Source organism: Bombina bombina, chromosome 1, assembly GCF_027579735.1.
Source record: "Bombina bombina isolate aBomBom1 chromosome 1, aBomBom1.pri, whole genome shotgun sequence".
Taxonomy (NCBI): domain Eukaryota; kingdom Metazoa; phylum Chordata; class Amphibia; order Anura; family Bombinatoridae; genus Bombina; species Bombina bombina.
This window is the reverse complement of record NC_069499.1, coordinates 737,519,184-737,540,229: the sequence shown is the minus strand read 5'-3', so window position 1 is coordinate 737,540,229 and position 21,046 is coordinate 737,519,184. Positions and strand designations below refer to the sequence as shown.

Here is a 21,046-nt window from a genome sequence, read left to right as displayed (position 1 = left end):
GGGTCAGATGAGAGCCAGGAATAAAATTCTAAAGCTTTCAGGACCTATCAAGCTCTTAAGAAAAATGCCATATCCGGATTTAAACCTTTACTTACCTCGTACTTTTGTCACTCACACCATATGCAATGTGTTGGGGGACTAAAAGGTAGGTAATGAAGAAAGGAAAAGTACTAAGCCTAGAATACTAGGTAGTCAAGTATAAGTGGCTGAGCTTCTGCATGTTGCAGAAGAGAGCTAGTGGCATCTAAAGGCCTGATCTTTTCCTAGCTACAATCAGCAGGGTACAAGCACAAATCGAAAAATACCCTATATTTTTAGGCACCAGTATCTTGTTGTTCAGTATAACAGCAAGCACAAGAAACTCTCAGCCAATATGAAGAGAAAATGGACAAACACCTTGTAATTACAAAACATTTGTTGCAATAGAACATTTCAGCCAAAATTTAATTTGTTAAAGGACCAGTAAATACAGTAGATTTGAATAATCCATAATTACATAAGACAATGCAATAGAACTTCGAAAAAAAAGTACTCATTTGAAGCTCAGACTGACAAATTTTATTTTCCACTCCTCTCGTAACATGACAGCCATCAACCAATCACAAATGCATATACGACTATATTCTGTGAATTCTTGTACATGCTCAGTAGGAGCTGGTGACTCATGTGTAAATATAAAAAGACTGCACATTTTGTTGATGAAAGTAAATTGGAAAGTTGTTTAGAAATCGCCTACTATCTGAATCATCTGATTAAACTATCTGAATCAACGTTTAATTTTGACTTGAGTATCCCTTTAATACTAATTTTAGCTTAATATTGGTGGGTGGGGGTGTATGGGTGTGTGTGTGTGTGTGTGTGTGTGTGTGTGTGTGTGTGTGTGTGTGTGTGTGTGTGTGTGTGTGTGAGTGTATTTTGCAAACTTAAATTAGAATGTTATTTACAAAAAAAAAAAACACATCAAACTTAGGGTCTAGTTTTTTGTTATGGTTTAAAAAAAAAAAAAAAAAAAAAAAAAAAAAAGAAGAACAGATCTGCAAAATAAAGGGTGCATAATGTGATAGGGTGAATATTAAAAGAAAAAAGTACAATTCCTCAAACATTAAAGCAGAGTACAAAGAATTGCAAAAAAATAAGTACAAAAACATAATTTATGTAAGAACTTACCTGATAAATTCATTTCTTTCATATTAGCAAGAGTCCATGAGCTAGTGACGTATGGGATATACATTCCTACCAGGAGGGGCAAAGTTTCCCAAACCTTAAAATGCCTATAAATACACCCCTCACCACACCCACAATTCAGTTTAACGAATAGCCAAGAAGTGGGGTGATAAGAAAAAAGTGCGAAAGCATATAAAATAAGGAATTGGAATAATTGTGCTTTATACAAAAAAATCATAACCACCACAAAAAAGGGCGGGCCTCATGGACTCTTGCTAATATGAAAGAAATGAATTTATCAGGTAAGTTCTTACATAAATTATGTTTTCTTTCATGTAATTAGCAAGAGTCCATGAGCTAGTGACGTATGGGATAATGACTACCCAAGATGTGGATCTTTCCACACAAGAGTCACTAGAGAGGGAGGGATAAAATAAAGACAGCCAATTCCTGCTGAAAATAATCCACACCCAAAATAAAGTTTAATGAAAAACATAAGCAGAAGATTCAAACTGAAACCGCTGCCTGAAGTACTTTTCTACCAAAAACTGCTTCAGAAGAAGAAAATACAACAAAAAGGTAGAATTTGGTAAAAGTATGCAAAGAGGACCAAGTTGCCGCTTTGCAAATCTGATCAACCGAAGCTTCATTCCTAAACGCCCAGGAAGTAGAAACTGACCTAGTAGAATGAGCTGTAATCCTATGAGGCGGAGTCTTACCCGACTCAACATAGGCAAGATGAAATAAAGATTTCAACCAAGATGCCAAAGAAATGGCAGAAGTTTTCTGGCCTTTCTAAAACCGGAAAAGATAACAAATAAACTAGAAGTCTTTCGGAAAGACTTAGTAGCTTCAACATAATATTTCAAAGCTCTAATAACATCCAAAGAATGCAATGATTTCTCCTTAGAATTCTTAGGATTAGGACATAATGAAGGAACCACAATGTCTCTACTAATGTTGTTGGAATTCACAACTTAGGTAAAAATTCAAAAGAAGTTCGCAACACCGCCTTATCCTGATGAAAAATCAGAAAAGGAGACTCACAAGAAAGAGCAGATAATTCAGAAACTCTTCTGGCAGAAGAGATGGCCAAAAGGAACAAAACTTTCCAAGAAAGTAATTTAATATCCAATGAATGCATAGGTTCAAATGGAGGAGCTTGAAGAGCCCCCAGAACCAAATTCAAACTCCAAGGAGGAGAAATTGACTTAATGACAGGCTTTATACGAACCAAAGCTTGTACAAAACAATGAATATCAGGAAGAATAGCAATCTTCCTGTGAAAAAGAACAGAAAGAGCAGAGATTTGACCTTTCAAGGAACTTGCGGACAAACCCTTATCTAAACCATCCTGAAGAAACTGTAATATTCTCGGTATTCTAAAAGAATGCCAAGAAAAATGATGAGAAAGACACCAAGAAATATAAGTCTTCCAGACTCTATAATATATCTCTCTGGATACAGATTTACGAGCCTGTAACATAGTATTAATCACAGAGTCAGAGAAACCTCTTTGACCAAGAATCAAGCGTTCAATCTCCATACCTTTAAATTTAAGGATTTCAGATCCTGATGGAAAAAAGGACCTTGAGACAAAAGGTCTGGTCTTAACGGAAGAGTCCACGGTTGGCAAGAGGCCATCCGGACAAGATCCGCATACCAAAACCTGTGAGGCCATGCCGGAGCTACCAGCAGAACAAACGAGCATTCCTTCAGAATCTTGGAGATTACTCTTGGAAGAAGAACTAGAGGCGGAAAGATATAGGCAGGATGATACTTCCAAGGAAGTGATAATGCATCCACTGCCTCCGCCTGAGGATCCCGGGATCTGGACAGATACCTGGGAAGTTTCTTGTTTAGATGAGAAGCCATCAGATCTATTTCTGGAAGTTCCCACATTTGAATAATCTGAAGAAATACCTCTGGGTGAAGAGACCATTCGCCCGGATGCAACGTTTGGCGACTTAGATAATCCGCTTTCCAATTGTCCATACCTGGGATATGAACCGCAGAGATTAGACAGGAGCTGGATTCCGCCCAAACCAAAATTCGAGATACTTCTTTCATAGCCAGAGGACTGCGAGTCCCTCCTTGATGATTGATGTATGCCACAGTTGTGACATTGTCTATCTGAAAACAAATGAACAACTCTCTCTTCAGAAGAGGCCAAGACTGAAGAGCTCTGAAAATTGCACGGAGTTCCAAAATATTGATCGGAAATCTCACCTCCTGAGATTCCCAAACCCCTTGTGCCGTCAGATACCCCCACACAGCTCCCCAACCTGTAAGACTTGCATCTGTTGAGATTATAGTCCAGGTCGGAAGAACAAAGAAGCCCCCTGAACTAAACGATGGTGATCTGTCCACCATGTCAGAGAGTGTCGTAAAATCGGTTTAAAGATATTAATTGAGATATCTTTGAGTAATCACTGCACCATTGGTTCAGCATACAGAGCTGAAGAGATCGCATGTGAAAACGAGCAAAGGAGATCGCATCTGATGCGGCAGTCCTAAGACCCAACATTTCCATGCATAAGGCTACCAAAGGGAATGATTGTGACTGAAGGTTTTGACAAGCTGATATCAATGTTAAACTTCTCTTGTCTGACAAGGACAGAGTCATAGATACTGAATTTATCTAGAAACCTAAAAAGGTTACCCTTGTCTGAGGAAACAATGAACTGATTGGTAAATTGATCCTCCAACCATGAACTTGAAGAAAACACCACAAGTCGATTCGTATGAGATTCTTCGAAAATGAGAAGACTGAGCAAGTACCAAGATATCGTCCAAATAAGGAAATACCAAAACCCTATTCTCTGATTACAGAAAGAAGGGCACCGAGAACCTTTGAAAAAAATTCTTGGAACTGAGGCTAGGCCAAACGGTAAAGCCACAAAACTGGTAATGCTTGTCTAAAAAGAGAATCTCAGACACTAAAAGTGATCTGGATGAATCGGAATATGCAGATACACATCCTGTAAATCTATTGTAGACATATAATGCCCTTGCTAAACAAAAGGCAGGATAGTCCTACAGTAACCATCTTGAATGTTGGTATCCAAACATAACGATTCAATAATGATAGATCCAGAACTGGTCTGAAGGAATTGACCTTCTTTGGTACAATGAAGAGATAAAATAAAACCCCAGCCCCTGTTCCAGAACTGGAACTGGCATAAATACTCCAGCCAACTCTAGATCTGAAACACATTTCAGAAATGCCGAGCCTTTGCTGTGTTAACTGGGACACGGGAAAGAAAAGAATCTCTTAGCAGGAGGCCTTAACTTGAAGCCAATTCTGTACCTTTCTGAAACAATGTTTCTGAAACCAGAGATTAAGAACGGAATTGATCCAAATTTCTTTGAAGAAAACGTAATCTGCCCCATACCAGCTGAGCTGGAATAAGGGCCGCACCTTCATAGGTACTTAGGAGCTGGCTATAGGTTTCTATAAGGCTTGGATATATTCCAAACTGGAAATAGTTTCCAAACTGATACCGCTCCTGAGGATGAAGGATCAGGCTTTTGTTCCTTGTTGTGAGGAAAGGAACGAAAATGATTATTTACCCTGGAAAGAAAGGGAAAGCAAAGTTGACTTAGAAGACATGTCAGCATTCCAAGTTTAATCCATAAAGCTTTTCTAGCTAAAATAGCTAGAGACATATACCTGACATCAACTCTAATGATATCAAAAGATGGTATCACCAATAAAATTATTAGCATGTTATAGAATAATAATAATGCTATAAAATTATGATCTGTTACTTGTTGCGCTAAAGCTTCTAACCAAAAAGTTGAAGCTGCAGCAACATCCGCTAAAAATATAGCAGGTCTAAGAAGATTACCTGAACATAAGTAAGCTTTTCTTAGAAAGGATTCAATTTTCCTATCTAAAGGATCCTTAAATGAAGTACTATCTGCCATAGGAATAGTAGTACATTAGCAGGAGTAGAGACAGCCCCATAACCTTAGGGATTTTTGTCCCAAAAAACTCTAATCTGTCAGATGGCACAGGATATAATTTGCTTAAACGTCTAGAAGGAGTAAATAAATTACCCAAATTATTCCATTCCCTGGAAATTACTTCAGAAATAGCATCAGGGAGATAAAACACTTCTGGAATAACAACAGGAGATTTAAAAACCTTATTTAAACGTTTACATTTAGTATCAAGAGGACCAGAATCCTCTATTTCTAATGCAAATAACACTTCTTTAAGTAAAGAACGAATAAATTCCATCTTGAACAAATACAAAGATTTATCAGCATCAACCTCTGAGACAGAAACCTCTGAACCAGAAGAACCATTATCAGTATCAGAATGATGATGTTCATTTAAAAATTCATCTGAAAAAAAGAGAAGTTTTAAAAGTCTTTTATGTATACTAGAAGGAGAAATAACAGACATAGCCTTCTTAATGGATTTAAAAAATAAAATCTCTTATGTTATCAGGAACACTCTGAAAATTAGATGTTGACGGAACAGCAACAGGTAATGTAACAGTACTAAAGGAAATTTTATCTGCATTAATAAGTTTGACATGACATGCAATACAAATAACAGCTGGAGAAACAGATACCAAAAGTTTATAGCAGATACACTTAGCTTGGTAGCTCCAGCACTGTGCAGTGATTTTCCTGTAGTATCTTCTGACTCAGTTGCAACGTGGAACATCTTGCAATATGTAAAAGAAAAAAACAACATATAAAGCAAAATTGATCAAATTCCTTAAATGACAGTTTCAGGAATGGGAAAAAAATGCCAGTGAACAAGCTTCTAGCAACCAGAAGCAATAAATAATGAGACTTAAATAATGTGGAGACAAAAATGACGCCCATATTTTTTAGCGCCAAAAAAGACGCCCACATTATTTGGCGCCTAAATGCTTTTGGCGCCAAAAATGACGCCACATCCGGAACGCCGACATTTTTGACGCAAAAAAACGTCAAAAAATGACGCGCCAAGAATGACGCAATAAAATGAAGCATTTTCTGCCCCCGCGAGCCTAACAGCCCACAGGGAAAAAGTCAAATTTTTAAAGGTAAGAAAAAATGATTGAAACAAATGCATTTATCCCAAATATGAAACTGACTGTCTGAAAATAAGGAATGTTGAACATCCTGAGTCAAGGCAAATAAATGTTTGAATACATATATTTAGAACTTTATATAAAAGTGCCCAACCATAGCTTAGAGTGTCACAGAAAATAAGATTTACTTACCCCAGGACACTCATCTACATGTTTGTAGAAAGCCAAACCAGTACTGAAACGAGAATCAGCAGAGGTAATGGTATATATAAGAGTATATCGTCGATCTGAAAAGGGAGGTAAGAGATGAATCTCTACGACCGATAACAGAGAACCTATGAAATAGACCCCGTAGAAGGAGATCACTGCATTCAAATAGGCAATACTCTCCTCACATCCCTCTGACATTCACTGCACGCTGAGAGGAAAACCGGGCTCCAACTTGCTGCGGAGCGCATATCAACGTAGAATCTAGCACAAACTTACTTCACCACCTCCATCGGAGGCAAAGTTTGTAAAACTGAATTGTGGGTGTGGTGAGGGGTGTATTTATAGGCATTTTAAGGTTTGGGAAACTTTGCCCCTCCTGGTAGGAATGTATATCCCATACGTCACTAGCTCATGGACTCTTGCTAATTACATGAAAGAAATGAGAACTGCTAAACAGAATGGAAGCTAAGTGGTTTTTGGCAAGAAAAAATGAAACAAGATTAATTAACCCCTTGTGCCATATGGACATAGGTACAGTGGATATACAAACTCTACACACCCATGTTAAAATGGCAGGTTTCTGTGATGTAAAAAACTAAGAAATCATTTCAGAACTTTTTCCACCTTTAATGTGACCTATAAACTATGCAACAATTGAAAAACAAACTGAAATCTTTTAGGTGAAGGGAAGTAAAAATAAAATCTGGTTGCATAAGTGTGCACACCCTTAAACTAATACTTTGTTGAAGCAACTTTTGATTTTATTATAGCACTCAGTCTTTTGGGGTATGAGTCTATCAGCATGGCACATCTTGACTCAGCAAGATTTGCCCACTCTTCTTTGTAAAAACACTCCAAATCTGTCAGATTGCGAGGGCATCTCCTGTGCACAGCCCTCTTCAGATCATCCCACAGATTTTCTATTGGATTCAGGTCTGGGTCATTCCAAAATTTTAATCTTCTGGTGAAGCCATTCCTTTGGGTCGTTGTCATGCTGAAAGATGAAGTTCCTCTTCATGTTCAGCTTTCTAACAGAAGCCTGAAGGTTTTGTGCCAATATTGACTGGTATTTGGAACTGTTCATAATTCCCTCTACCTTGAATAAGGCCCTAGTTCCAGCTGAAGAAAAAACAACCCCAAAGCATGATGCTGCCATCACCATGTTTCACTGTGGGTATGGTGTTCTTTTGGTGATATGCAGTGTTTTTGCATTAAACATATCTTTTGGAATTATTGCCAAAAAGTTCAACCTTGGTTTCATCAGACCATAACACCTTTTCTCACATGCTTTTGGGACACTTCAGATGTGTTTTTGCTAAATTTAGCCGGGCTTGGATGTTTTTCTTCATAAGAAAAGGCTTCCATCTTGCCATCTATGCCAAACATATGAAGAATACAGGAGATTGTTGTCACATGTACCACACAGCAAGTACTTGCCAGATATTCCTGCAGCGCCTTTAATTGTGCTGTAGGCCTCTTGGAAGCCTCGCAGACCAGTTTTCTTCTCGTCTTTTCATCAATTTTGGAGGGACATCCAGTTCTTGGTAATGTCACTGTTCCATATGTTCTCCACTTGATGATAACAGTCTTCACTGTGTTCCATGGTATATCTAATGCCTTGGAAATTATTTTGTACCCTTCTTCTGACTGATACCTTTAAACAATGAGATCCCTCTGATGCTTTGGAAGCTCTCTGCGGATCATGGCTTTTGTGTAGGACGCGACTATAGACCTACTAGAACAGCTAAACTTTATTTGGGGTTCATCAGAGGCACTTTAAAATTATGGCAGGTGTGTGATGACTTATTTAACATGGTTTTGAATGTGATTTCTTAATTCTGAACACAGCTACATCCCCAGTTATAAGAGGGTGTGCACACGTATGCAACCACATTTTAGGTTTTTTGTTTACTTCCCTCCACCTTAAAGATGTCAGTTTGTTTTTCAATTGAGTTGTGTAATTTATAGGTCACATTAAAGGTGGAAAAAGTTCTGAAATGATTTATCTGTCTTTTTTTTACATCACAGAAACCTGACATTTTAACGGGGGGGTGTAGACTTTTTATATCCAATGTATGTCACTCAGTACTTTGCAAAGCATAGTGGTTTGACATAGTACCTAGGTGGGAGGGTAATCCTTACCCCTCCCACTGTCAGTAATCTAGGAAGTGTGAAGCGCAGCCGCAATTAACTGCCTTCTAACTACCAAAAACCAATGGCAAAGCCCTGCATGTCATTACTGCTGTGTGTATATATATATATATATATATATATATATATATATATATATATATATTTTTTTTTTCATAATTGGCAGGCAAAACGTGGCCTAAAACACACCAAAATAGGCATAGAACAATTGCCTACTTGAAAATATATTTAGCCTTTAAATAGGCTCTGTCTGTTTAAATAGAGGGATAGCAAAATTTCTAAAAATTTCTCTGGTACTTTTCGCAATTTTGTCTCTGAAATTCCCAGTAGCCAATCTTTGTCAAGCAGTATTGTTTGCAGCATTGTCATGAATTAGTTTGCATGACAAGCTTTATAGAAATGTCACATTTTAAACAGATAAGTCACATTTCAACAATAAAAGGATTTTTTTTTACCGTAAGGAAAACAGATTCACATTTAGCCATTTTCCGTAAAACTATTTATATAAAACACACACACTACATTTCAAATAAATTGTCAACCCCTTGGTTGGGCCGACTCATAAGATTTACATTCTTGCTTTTTAAATAAAAATAGCTAGAGAACGAAGAAAAATAGAGGTAAATTAGAAAGTTGCTTAAAATTGCATGCTCTATCTGAATCATGAAAGAAAAAAAAATTAGGTTTAGTATCCTTTTAAAATTACTATTTAAAGGGACATAATACTCATGCTAAATCACTTGAAACTGATGCAGTATAACTAAAAAGCTGAAAGGAAAATATCACCTGAGCATCTCTATGTAAAAAAGGAAGATATTTTACCTGAATCTCCTCAGCTCAGCAGAGTAAGTTCTGTGTAAAAAGTTATGCTCAGCTGCAGGTAAAAAAAAATAAAAAAAAAAATGAAGAAATGAACAGCAGCCAATCAGCATCAGCAGTGCTGAGGTCATGAACTCTTTTACTGTGATCTCATGAGATTTCATTGTAAATTTCCTTACACTGAATAGGGAAATAAGATGTGTGCACAAAAGTTCGCTCCTTCCGCTGTCCCGGGACAGACATACTGATTTGTTGCTTAGAAGTCCTTTACGATGGGATGTGGCTACTAAGGAACTTTTGAGGTAAAATATCTTTTCACACAGATGTTCAGGTGATATTTTCTAGTCAGCTTTTTACAGCTATACTGCATCACTTTCAAGTGTTTAAACATTTGGGTATTATGGTCCTTTAAACCAGGGATGGGGAACCTTGGCCCTCCTAATAATGTTTCAGAACTACGTTACCCATTACGCTTAGGTACTCTATTTCTTATGATGCTCAACTGGACTTCAGAGTAACTAAGCGTAATGGGTAACGTAGTTCTGAAACATTATTAGGAGGGCCAAGGTTCCCCATCCCTGATTTAGATGTTGCATCTACTTTGAGTTGCTGCTTCTGAGTCTGCCTAGTTATGCTTTTGAACAATTTTGAGAGCTTGCTGGTGATGTGGTGAGCCAATGACAAAAGTCATGGTGTTTGTAGTCACTAATGTTTATCTAACTCCCAGTAGTGCAGCCTGATTGCAGGATTTAAACAGATTATTGCAATATGTCATGAATATAACACATCAGGAACTTCACTTTTTCAACTTTCATGTGGGAAAAAAAAATTACATTTCAAATTATATAGATGACAGCATACTGGAAAAAAAGATGAAATTGAACGCACTGAAAGATGAGGGGAAAAAACCAACAAAGTTAATCTTAAAATGAATAGGTTACAAACAGCTGATGCTGCAAATTTACTTCACTTAGGTATCATGATCTTTAATAACGTTACATTGTAGTAGCATCAGGTAATCTTATTGGGCTTTTCTTGCTGAAGTGTGTGGGACTGATTTAAAAATGCTTGTAAGCAGAACTGTCTAATATTTCTTTTGCATCAGCACTATATTATACACACCAGAGGTATCATGTCCAAGGAGGGTATCAGTTGGTAAAAAATTCAGTGTGGCAGGATTTCTACATTACTTACAACATTTGGGTATTTTAATATGGGCAATAAAACTTAAATAGCAGTTATGTACACATTTTATTCAAGAAAATGAAAGTGACAGTAAAGTAAACATTAAACGTTTGTGATTTAGATGCAATTTTAAACAACTTTTTCCATTTACTTCTATTTTATATACAGGCTGGCTGCATTTTAAAATCAGCATAATACAAACTGCAGTCGTTTTGCACTTATTCATTTAATTGGTGTCAGGAGTGACTTAAGATTTCTACAGCTAAATGCACTTGAATCAGCAGAGTTTGAAATCACTGGCATCACTTTTGAAATTTCCAGTGGTCCATTAGTACAGGACAACTTAGAAATTTGACTTCACCCTATCTATAACACTGAGTGGACTAGTATAACTTTTAACCCGACTGGTAGTGAGAAAAATATATATTATAAAATATATAGACAGATTTATACATACATACACACAGTTGTACTCATAAGTTTACATACCCTGGCAGAATGTATGATTTCTTGGCCATTTTTCAGAGTATGAATGATAAGACAAAAAACTCTTTCACTCATGGATAGTGTTTGGCTGAAGCCATTTATTATCAATCAACTGTGTTTACTCTTTAAATCAAGACAACAACAGAAACTACCCAAATGACCCTGATCAAAAGTTTACATACCCTGGTGATGTTGGCCTGCATGGTCGAGTCGCCAGAAGAAAGCCATTACTACGAAAATGCCACAAAAGTATCCCGCTTACAATACGCCAAAAAGCACAGACCAGCCTCAAACCTTTTAGCACAAAGTCATTTGGGATGATGAGACCAAAATTTAGCTTTTTGGCCACAACCATAAACTCTACATTTGGGGGAGTCAACAAGGCCTATGAAAAAAAAAAAAAAAAAAAAAAAAAAAAAAAAAAAGGTACACCATTCCTACTGTGAAACACGGAGGTGGATCGCTGATGTTTTGGGGGATGTGTGAGCTACAAAAAATTTGTTCAGAATTGATGGCAAGATGAATGCAGTATGTTATCAAAAAATACTGGAGGAACATTTGCATTCATCAGCCCGGAAGCTGCGCATGCGACGTACTTGGACATTCCAACATAACAATGATCCTAAACACAAGGCCAAGTCGACCTGTCATTGGCTACAGCAGAATAAAGTGAAGGCTCTGGAGTGGCCATCTCATTCCCTGACCTCAATATCATTGAGCCACTCTAGGGAGATCTCAAACGTGCAGTTCATGCAAGACAGTCAAAAAAATTTACAGGAACTGGAGGCTTTTTGCCAGGAAGAATGGGCAGCTTTACCATCTGAGAAGATAAAGAGCCTCATCCACAAATACCACAAGACTTCAAGCTGTCAGTGATGTTAAAGGGGGCAATACATGGTATTAAGAACTGGGGTGTGTAAACTTTTGATCAGGGTCATTTGGGTAGTTTGTCGTCATTATGATTTAAAAAGAGTAAAAAGTTGATTGATAATAAATAGCTTCAGCCAAACACTAACCATGAGTGAAAAAAGTTTTTGTGTTATTCATATTCTCTGAATAATGGCCAAGAAATCATAAATTCTGTCAGGGTATGTAAACTTATGAGTACATCCATACATACACACACAGGTATACCCCACTCATACAGCAGGTTAGGTTAGAGCCCCGATGTAAAGTAAAAACTGCCTTAAAGTAAAACAAGGCAGTTTTAGCATTCTTTTCACTTGCCAGTGTGTTTAAAGACTTGAAAACATGTTTGAACACAATAAATTTTATATATATATATATATATATATATATATATATATATATATATATATATATATATACACATACACACACACATATATATATACATACACACGGTGAAGAGGAAGGCACTCACTGGTCTTTTCATCAAAAGTTAATTTAATCAAGCATGACGTTTCGGGGACACACTCCCCTTCCTCAAACAAAAGGAAGGGGAGTGTGTCCCCGAAACGTCACGCTTGATTGAATAAACTTTTGATGAAAAGACCAGTGAGTGCCTTCCTTCACCTTGTATACTTACCTGCTGGCACCCTGGCACTGATGGACTTTGAAAGTGAGAGTGCTCTCTTTTGCAATATATATATATATATATATATATATATATATATATATATATATATATATATATATATATATATATATATATATATATATATATATATATACACACATATACACATACACACACATACACCCAGACATGCACTCACTACGTAAACAACCATGGCTCCTAAGTAATAAACAAATTTGTCAAGCAAGTTCAGTTATGACAGATACATAGAAACTAAACTATGAACTTAAAACAAATAAAAGCATAACTAACAGTTTCAAGGTTCAGTTTTTGTATCAATATGCAACAATTTATATAAACACATAGACAGGAATACAGTAAGATACACATTAATGTCAACCCAATAAAGTACTATAACACGATAAATAAATCACTGGAGGTGCGAGGTTTCTTCAGTAAAGATATAAAAATTATAAATGTGATATGGTCTTTGCTGCGGACCTCTCTCACAGACAAAAGTGATCAAAGGATAATGCCTCAAATCCACTTTCTTTAATGCACAATAAAAACTAAATTTTTAAAAACTACAATCAAAAACAGTGATTAAAATAATTCAGTAACCTAGTGACAAAGTTGACAGATCAGTCTCATTTCTTTCAAGGAAATATTAGTCAGCTAAGCTGATGGTGCGTATTACAACAAATACCAGCAAAACACAGGTAGGTCATCGTCCCGTCATTTAAGCATCAAAATAAAGGCACCTAATTCCAAAACCTTATCCTCCCTTTAAGTCAACAGCAGTCAGACTGAGCTACACTGCACTACACAGCTCTGAAGTCCTCTCTGACAGCGAAGGGGTTATAGAGCATGCCTTGACCTCAATAGATACAGCAGTTTAGTGACCCTGCAGACGGTCACCTGTATAGAGATAATATAGGTCTGGTACTGCCAGACTAATCACGTTATCCAGACATATGATTAAAACCTCATAACAGCGGCTTTCGCAAACACAGGCCGCGGCCTCTCACCTGCATCCCTGGGACTTGCACAGCTACCGGGGAGTGAGCCATGGCGGCACGGGCTCCAGGCGGAGTGCGACAGTCAGACGGGAAGGGAAGCGGCGCTGCTCTAAGATGTGAGTCTGCCGCCCGGCAAACCTGTGTGCATGTCTCGGTATGGACTCGGGAAAGTGCACTCAGCGGGCGAAAGACGCCATGTTGGGAGAGGACTGGAGGTTGCGGCAACAGTGGTGCGCAGGGTGGAGCCGGAGTCCAACTACAAGCGATCACGTGAGCAGTCGGTGACGTAAAACCCCGCCCTTTCCGTGAATTATTCATAGCATGGTACCTGAAGGGGCGTGTCTCTCAGGCACACCCAGTTGCGTCATATGCAGGAGAGGACTCTGAGAAAGTGATGTGACTGTGTACCAGTACAATAATAATTTGCATTGAATAAGTAGAAATGCATTACTCAAATGTGTAATTTGTAAAACGAAAATTAGAAGTCTTAATAAAAAAATAGGCAAAACTTTTTAGTTAAGCCTCTTTTAATGGGTTAAACTTTTAGACGATATGTAATAAAGAGTTTATTTTTCCATAAAGTTTATTCTCATTGTTTATTTGAGAGCTGCAGGTGGAAGTGTGAATACACACAAAATGGTAGGAGTATTTAAACACAAACATATCGGAAACATAAAAAATAAAATAATCACCCCAGCGGCCCTTGGTTATTGGTATCATCTCTGATAACATCATTTACATCTCTAGTGACATCACATATGACAGACAGCACTTTTTTTAATCCCCTTAAAGGGACAGTAAACCTTAAAATTAATGTTATATAATTCTGCACATAGTGCAGAATTATATAACATTATATTAGCCAAACTTTCTAACACATAATATTCCCTTTTCATTTTTAACAAAAAACGCTGTTTTACAGACCCGCTCTCTGCTCTCTGCTGAGCGGGTCTGCTTTTTTTACACAGCGCATCGGGCCAGCTGTATAGTCACAGCCCGGCCCGACCGCGCCATAAGACTAAGTGCAGCTCGCTCCTGTCACAGTAGCTGTTAACACATTATTATAAACTAATACATATAAAACGGTTAACTACAGTAATGAAGAGAAAAAATAAAAAATAAAACCCCAGGCTAGAGGATATGTTCTGTTTGTTATAACGCTCCCATAACATTGTTAACCTCCTGTAGCAGTAAAAATACAGTGAATCCGATAAAGAAATCATCATATATATTACAGAGTTCAGGCATTACTAATAAGAGTTCAGATTGGTTATATGTAATAATCTTAAGAAAAAGAAAGAAACTATTTTCATAACTATATGGGTCTCATAACTTAGCTGGGGAAAGTCACAAACAGAATCCACTCAATGTCCAATTCACTAGGCAGAGAAGTCTCTGTTCGCTGGATAGCAGTTATCTCACCCCACATCATAGTACCACAGAATGAATCTCAACGGGGGTTCAGAGTTTCCTCTTGCAAATATGTCATATTTACTCCTCTCAAGAATAAAGCACCTCTGTGGTAAGTCATTACTGTAGTCAGCCGTCGCACAAGCTGCCTCTTCCCGATAGTTGTTCCACTTAGTAAATTTATGGTCCGGCACTATCAGTTCCCACATGGCCGCCGCAGCGGCTGAGATTCGCTTTGGGGTGTAGTCGCATCTGTTTGAGATAGCCAGGTTTGTAACGTATAGGATTTCCATGCCTGTCAAGGGTGCACTCTCCCAGCATCGCTTACCCTCCTGTTGCTGGGTTTCAAAGCATTCTCGCCACCCATCCTCGTCAGACCGGGGCAAAAAGGAGCCGCATCTCTCTTCTATTACCCGGAATTTGCGATGATCCGAGTCTGGTGAATACATTAGCTTACCAGAGTACTGTGTCAGAGTCGAGCATGACTCGGGATTTCATCAGGAGCATGGGTCTCAGAACCGATCTCCTCCACACACCTAGGTCTCAGCTTGGAAATAGGTGTCTCCTGTAGCATGGCGCAGATATTTTTCTCACAGTCCGATAGGGTTTGCATTAAAGTATTTAGTAGATCCTCCATTGTCAAATCGGGACAAGTATATTGCACTCTAGTACTGAATGTGCTTCCAAACGTCTTTTCTCAAAGCAAAGGTTTAGAGCAGTGTTAGTATCTATGTACTTATAACCTTAAACAGGTACTGAGGGGGGGGTAGAAGAAGGTCCAGGCCGCGATAAGGCCTCCGTTGCGCACCTCCTCTAATATGGTCTGCTGGGCTGAATTGTCTCGGAAGAGAATTATGTAGATCTGTTCCTCAAATGTTTGAGCATACAATACCACTCAGAGAAGCCATAAATTATATATTGATCAGGCAATAAACAGCGAATTTGATTGCACTAAAGCACAGCCCATGGTGAAAGCAGCCATCTTGGTCGATGGTCGGACACGCCCCACGCCCCCCCCGTTAATTTTAGCTTTAGTGTAGTCTAGTTACTCTAGTAGACTACCCAAAGTATTGATCTAGGCCCATTTTGGTATATTTCATGCCACCATTTCACCACCAAAAGCGATCAAATAAAAAAATTGTTTACTTTTTTACAAATTTTTTCACAAACTTTAGGTTTCTCACTGAAATTATTTACAAACAGCTTGTGCAATTATGGCACACATGGTTGTAAATGCTTCTCTGGGATCCCCTGTGTTCAGAAAAAGCAGACATACAGTGGGGAAAAAAAAGTATTTAGTCAGCCACCAATTGTGCAAGTTCTCCCCAAAGAGAGGCCTGTAATTTTCATCATAGGTATACCTCAACTATGAGAGACAAAATGTGGAAACAAATCCAGACAATCACATTGTCTGATTTGGAAATAATTTATTTGCAAATTATGTTGGAAAATAAGTATTTGGTCACCTACAAGATTTCTGGCTCTCACAGACCTGTATCTTCTTCTTTAAGAGGCTCCTCTGTCCTCCACTCATTACCTGTATTAATGGCACCTGTTTGAACTTGTTATCAGTATAAAAGACACCTGTCCACAACCTCAAACAGTCACACTCCAAACTCCACTATGGTGAAGACCAAAGAGCTGTTGAAGGACACCAGAAACAAAATTGTAGACCTGCACCAGGCTGGGAAGACTGAATCTGCAATAGGCAAGCAGCTTGGTGTGAAGAAATCAACTGTGGGAGCAATAATTAGAAAATGGAAGACATACAAGACCACTGATAATCTCCCTCGATCTGGGGCTCTACGCAAGATCTCACCCCGTGGGGTCAAAATGATCACAAGAACGGTGAGCAAACATCCCAGAACCACACGGGGGACCTAGTGAATGACCTGCAGAGAGCTGGGACCAACGTAACAAAGGCTACCATCAGTAACACACTATGCCGCCAGGGACTCAGATCCTGCAGTGCCAGACGTGTCCCCCTGCTCAAGCCAGTACATGTCCGGGCCCGTCTGACGTATGCTAGAGAGCATTTGGATGATCCAGAAGCGGATTGGGAGAATGTCATATGGTCAGATGAAACCAAAGTAGAACTGTTTGGTAGAAACACAACTTGTCGTGTTTGGAGGAGAGAGAACACCATACCTACTGTGAAGCATGGGGGTGGCATCATCATGCTTTGGGGCTGTTTCTCTGCAAAGGGAACAGGACGACTGATCCGTGTACATGAAAGAATAAATGGGGCCATGTATCGTGAGATTTTGAGTGCAAACCTCCTTCCATCAGCAAGGGCATTGAAGATGAAACGTGGCTGGGTCTTTCAGCATGACAATGATCCCAAACACACCACCCGGGCAACGAAAGAGTGGCTTCGTAAGAAGCATTTCAAGGTCCTGGAGTGGCCTAGCCAGTCTCCAGATCTCAACCCCATAGAAAACCTTTGGAGGGAGTTGAAAGTCTGTGTTGCCCAGCGACAGTCCCAAAACATCACTGCTCTAGAGGAGATCTGCATGCAGGAATGGGCCAACATACCAGCAACAGTGTGTCACAACCTTGTGAAGACTTACAGAAAACGTTTGACCTCTGTCATTGCCAACAAAGGATATATAACAAAGTATTGAGATGAACTTTTGATATTGACCAAATACTTATTTTCCACCATAACTTGCAAATAAATTCTTTCCAAATCAGACAATGTGATTATCTGGATTTGTTTCCACATTTTGTCTCTCATAGTTGAGGTATACCTATGATGAAAATAACATGCCTCTCTCATCTTTTTAAGTGAGAGAACTTGCACAATTGGTGGCTGACTAAATACTTTTTTTCCCCACTGTATATGGCTTTGGCATTGCTTTTTGGCAATTAGAAGGCAGCTAAATGCCGCTGCGCACCACACTTGTATTATGCCCAGCAGTGAAGGGGTTAATTAGGTAGCTTGTCGGGAGCTTGCAGGGTTAATTTTAGCTTTAGTGTAGTGATCAGCCTCCCACCTCTGATCCCCGCCATGTGTATAGCCTAAGTGTGGATCAGAGAGCATCGAAAGATTACCTAACTCACAGCCGGGCAGGGATGGAAATAACGAGCTGTAATGTAAAAGGCATACAATAGAAAGTGTATACAATGAGACATGCATGCATATGATAAAATGCAACAAATGGTCAAGGGGATACGGGGAGGGACAAATCCATTGGCACCAGGTAAAGCCCGGTATGAGAAATAACCAATATGTTTATAGGATATAACCGGCAATGTAAGAGCAGAAAGTGGGAATGTACAAGATGTAAGCAATGTGAAGATAGTAATATGTATAGTGTGTGAGAAGAGCGTAGAGACTACATCCAAGCAATCATCTGGTAAACGTACAACGTAGCCAGTACATGTCTAGAAAAGTGCTAGAGACAGCAGGGGAGGGGACACCATGTAGAAGAATTTGATCAAAGATATGGATTACGCAATAATAGTCATGTATGTACACAAGATATATTGTACTGTATATGTCTCATACTATATAACACCGTTGTCAACGGGACCCTAGTATAGGACTAGAGGAGTCAGTCAAAGGGGTCCTACAAAGAGCAAAACGTGGCTCACTGTCAGAGTGCATGTTAAAGCACATAGTAAAAGACACTACAGTAAAGGTGCACACTGAATGTGTACAGGTACTAGTATGGAACAACAACACATACTGGTATTAAGCAAAAACAGACAACATGTGCATAATAAACATAATAAACAATGTCCGTGTGCAGTTTAAATATCCCAGATGTGGTTTATTAGAGTAACAAATATGTGCAGACATGGGGTCCAACATATTCATAGAAAACAATGCCAATCATTGCCCATATTCAATCCTTTAGGGTGAATGGTATCAAGTTTATAGATCCATTCAGCTTCCTTTTTTAGTAAGAGTTTATGCCTGTTACTGCTCCTCTTTAGCAGGGGGTATGTGGTGATAAGCATGAATCTGAGGTCCTTCACTGTATTTCCCTGCTCCATGAAATGCCTTGCAATAGGCTGGTCACTCTTCCCTTTGTCAATAGCTGCCCATATGGCACTTTTATGGTTTGCCATACTTTTCTTTATGTCGTCACAAGTTTTGCTGATATAGAATAATCCACAAATGCAGTTCAACATGTATATGACAAACTTTGTGGTGCAGCCAAAGTGGTGTCTAATTGCATACCTTTGATTGTTGTGCAACAAGATGTATCGTCACATTGCTTACATCTTGTACATTCCCACTTTCTGCACTTACATTGCCGGCTATATCCTATAAACATATTAGTTCTTTCTCATACCGGGCTTTCCAGACTAATAGGATATCTGGTGCCGATGAATTTGTCCCTCCCGGGATCCCCTTGACCATTTGTTGCATTTTATCATATGCATGTCTCATTGTATACACTTTCTATTGTATGCCTTATACATTACAGCTCGTTATTTCCATCCCCGCCCAGCTGTGAGTTAGGTAATCGTTCGATGCTCTGTGATCCACATTTAGGCTATACACATAGAGGCGCAACCCCCCCGCCCTATCAGGCGCAATTGGCGCTTTGACTGACACTTGTTGACTATTTCTAGCACTTCCACACAGATGCTCTGGTTGGCTAATGGGGTCTACACTGTTATGCAGACTGTGCTCTCGATATGGATTGTCTCTTTGATCGGCGCTGTTAGAAATACCGTTCTACGATGTGTTCCTGGCTACAAATGCTAATAGTAGGAGCTGGGTATGTTTCTGTTACATGTTTATAGTGCCCTTACATGCGAGTATTTTATGAAAGGCATGCAAATCAGCATTAACCTTAGGGCCACTATATACTTTTAGCATATCATGCTTTAGGCTCTGCACACCATTTTATTACATGCATAGTTACTATCCCTGTAATGATTTGGTGATCTCACTTTTCAAGCTGTCCTATAGATTATGGCAATGTAACATAAGTTTCACACTTTATGCACTAGACTCTGTGCTTGCAGTCTGTTGGTCTCTTTTTTGTTTTTTGTCTCCTGTGTGTCTTTTTGTCTTTTTTGCCTTTTGGTCTTTCTGTCTTCTGGATATGTACCTACTAAGTTTATATGTTCACTATGATTGATTGGTGTTTTCACTCCTGTGATTGTATACTGTGTATTTGGTTCTAAATTACTTGTATCTGTATTTGGATACAGTTTGGTGTAAACAGTACACATCACAATATATTATTATTATTTATTTTAAATTCTAAAAGTCTGGCGCAGACGCAGCACAGTGAGCGCGGGCTTTTACAGAGAGACAGGCTTGCCACTGGTAATATGGGCAGCTACCTGGGGTGACCAAACTTCTCACACTAATAGATATAGAGATAAAAATTAAATACAAAACATATACTATAGCTAACTTCATTTATTTGCACCATGTTTAATGTTTTCTATACGCAAAGACAAATGTTACCAACACAAACTGCTAGATTACGAGTTTTGCAGTATGAGTGAAAAAGCAGCGTTGTGGCTGTTTTTCACTACCGCTGGTATTACCAGTCTTGCAGGTTTAGCTGCACCACACTTTTTTGTCCAGAACGCAACGTAACTACCGCAGCTTTCAAAAAGTCCTTTTTCAATGGGACTTTCATAGGGCCGGTATTACGAGTCTGCCTGTCCGGCCAAAAAGTGAGCGATACAGGCTAAAACTATAAGATCCATAACGTAAACTGAAAGTCAGTAGTTATGGAATTTATGGTACAACGCCTTAACATAAAACTCATAACTAAAGTGCTAAAAAGTACACTAACACCCATAAACTACCCATTAACCCCTAAACTGAGGCCCTCCCGCATTGCAAACACTAAAATAAAATTATTGACTCCTAATCTGCCGCTCCTGACATCGCTGCCACTATAATAAACATATTAACCCCTAAACCGCCGCCCTTCCGCATAGCAAACACTAGTTAAATATTATTAACCCCTAATCTGCTGTCCCTAACATCGCCGCAACCTACATTACTGTTATTAACCCCTAATCTGCCGCCCCAACTCTGTTCC

The 21,046-nt window shown here is 38.8% G+C and overlaps 1 protein-coding gene across 2 annotated transcripts in view; it reads right to left on the bottom strand.

Annotated features, from left to right (window-relative positions):
* STK26 (serine/threonine kinase 26) overlaps positions 1-13,861 on the bottom strand; it is a 511,389-nt gene extending 497,528 nt beyond the window's left edge. For both annotated transcript variants that reach the window (XM_053699253.1, XM_053699255.1), the window contains exon 1: positions 13,620-13,861. In XM_053699253.1, coding sequence (XP_053555228.1) covers positions 13,620-13,661 — 42 coding nt within the window. In that variant the 5' untranslated portion in view covers positions 13,662-13,861. The remainder of the gene's footprint in view (positions 1-13,619) is intronic.
* Between the last annotated feature and the right edge of the window lie 7,185 nt (positions 13,862-21,046).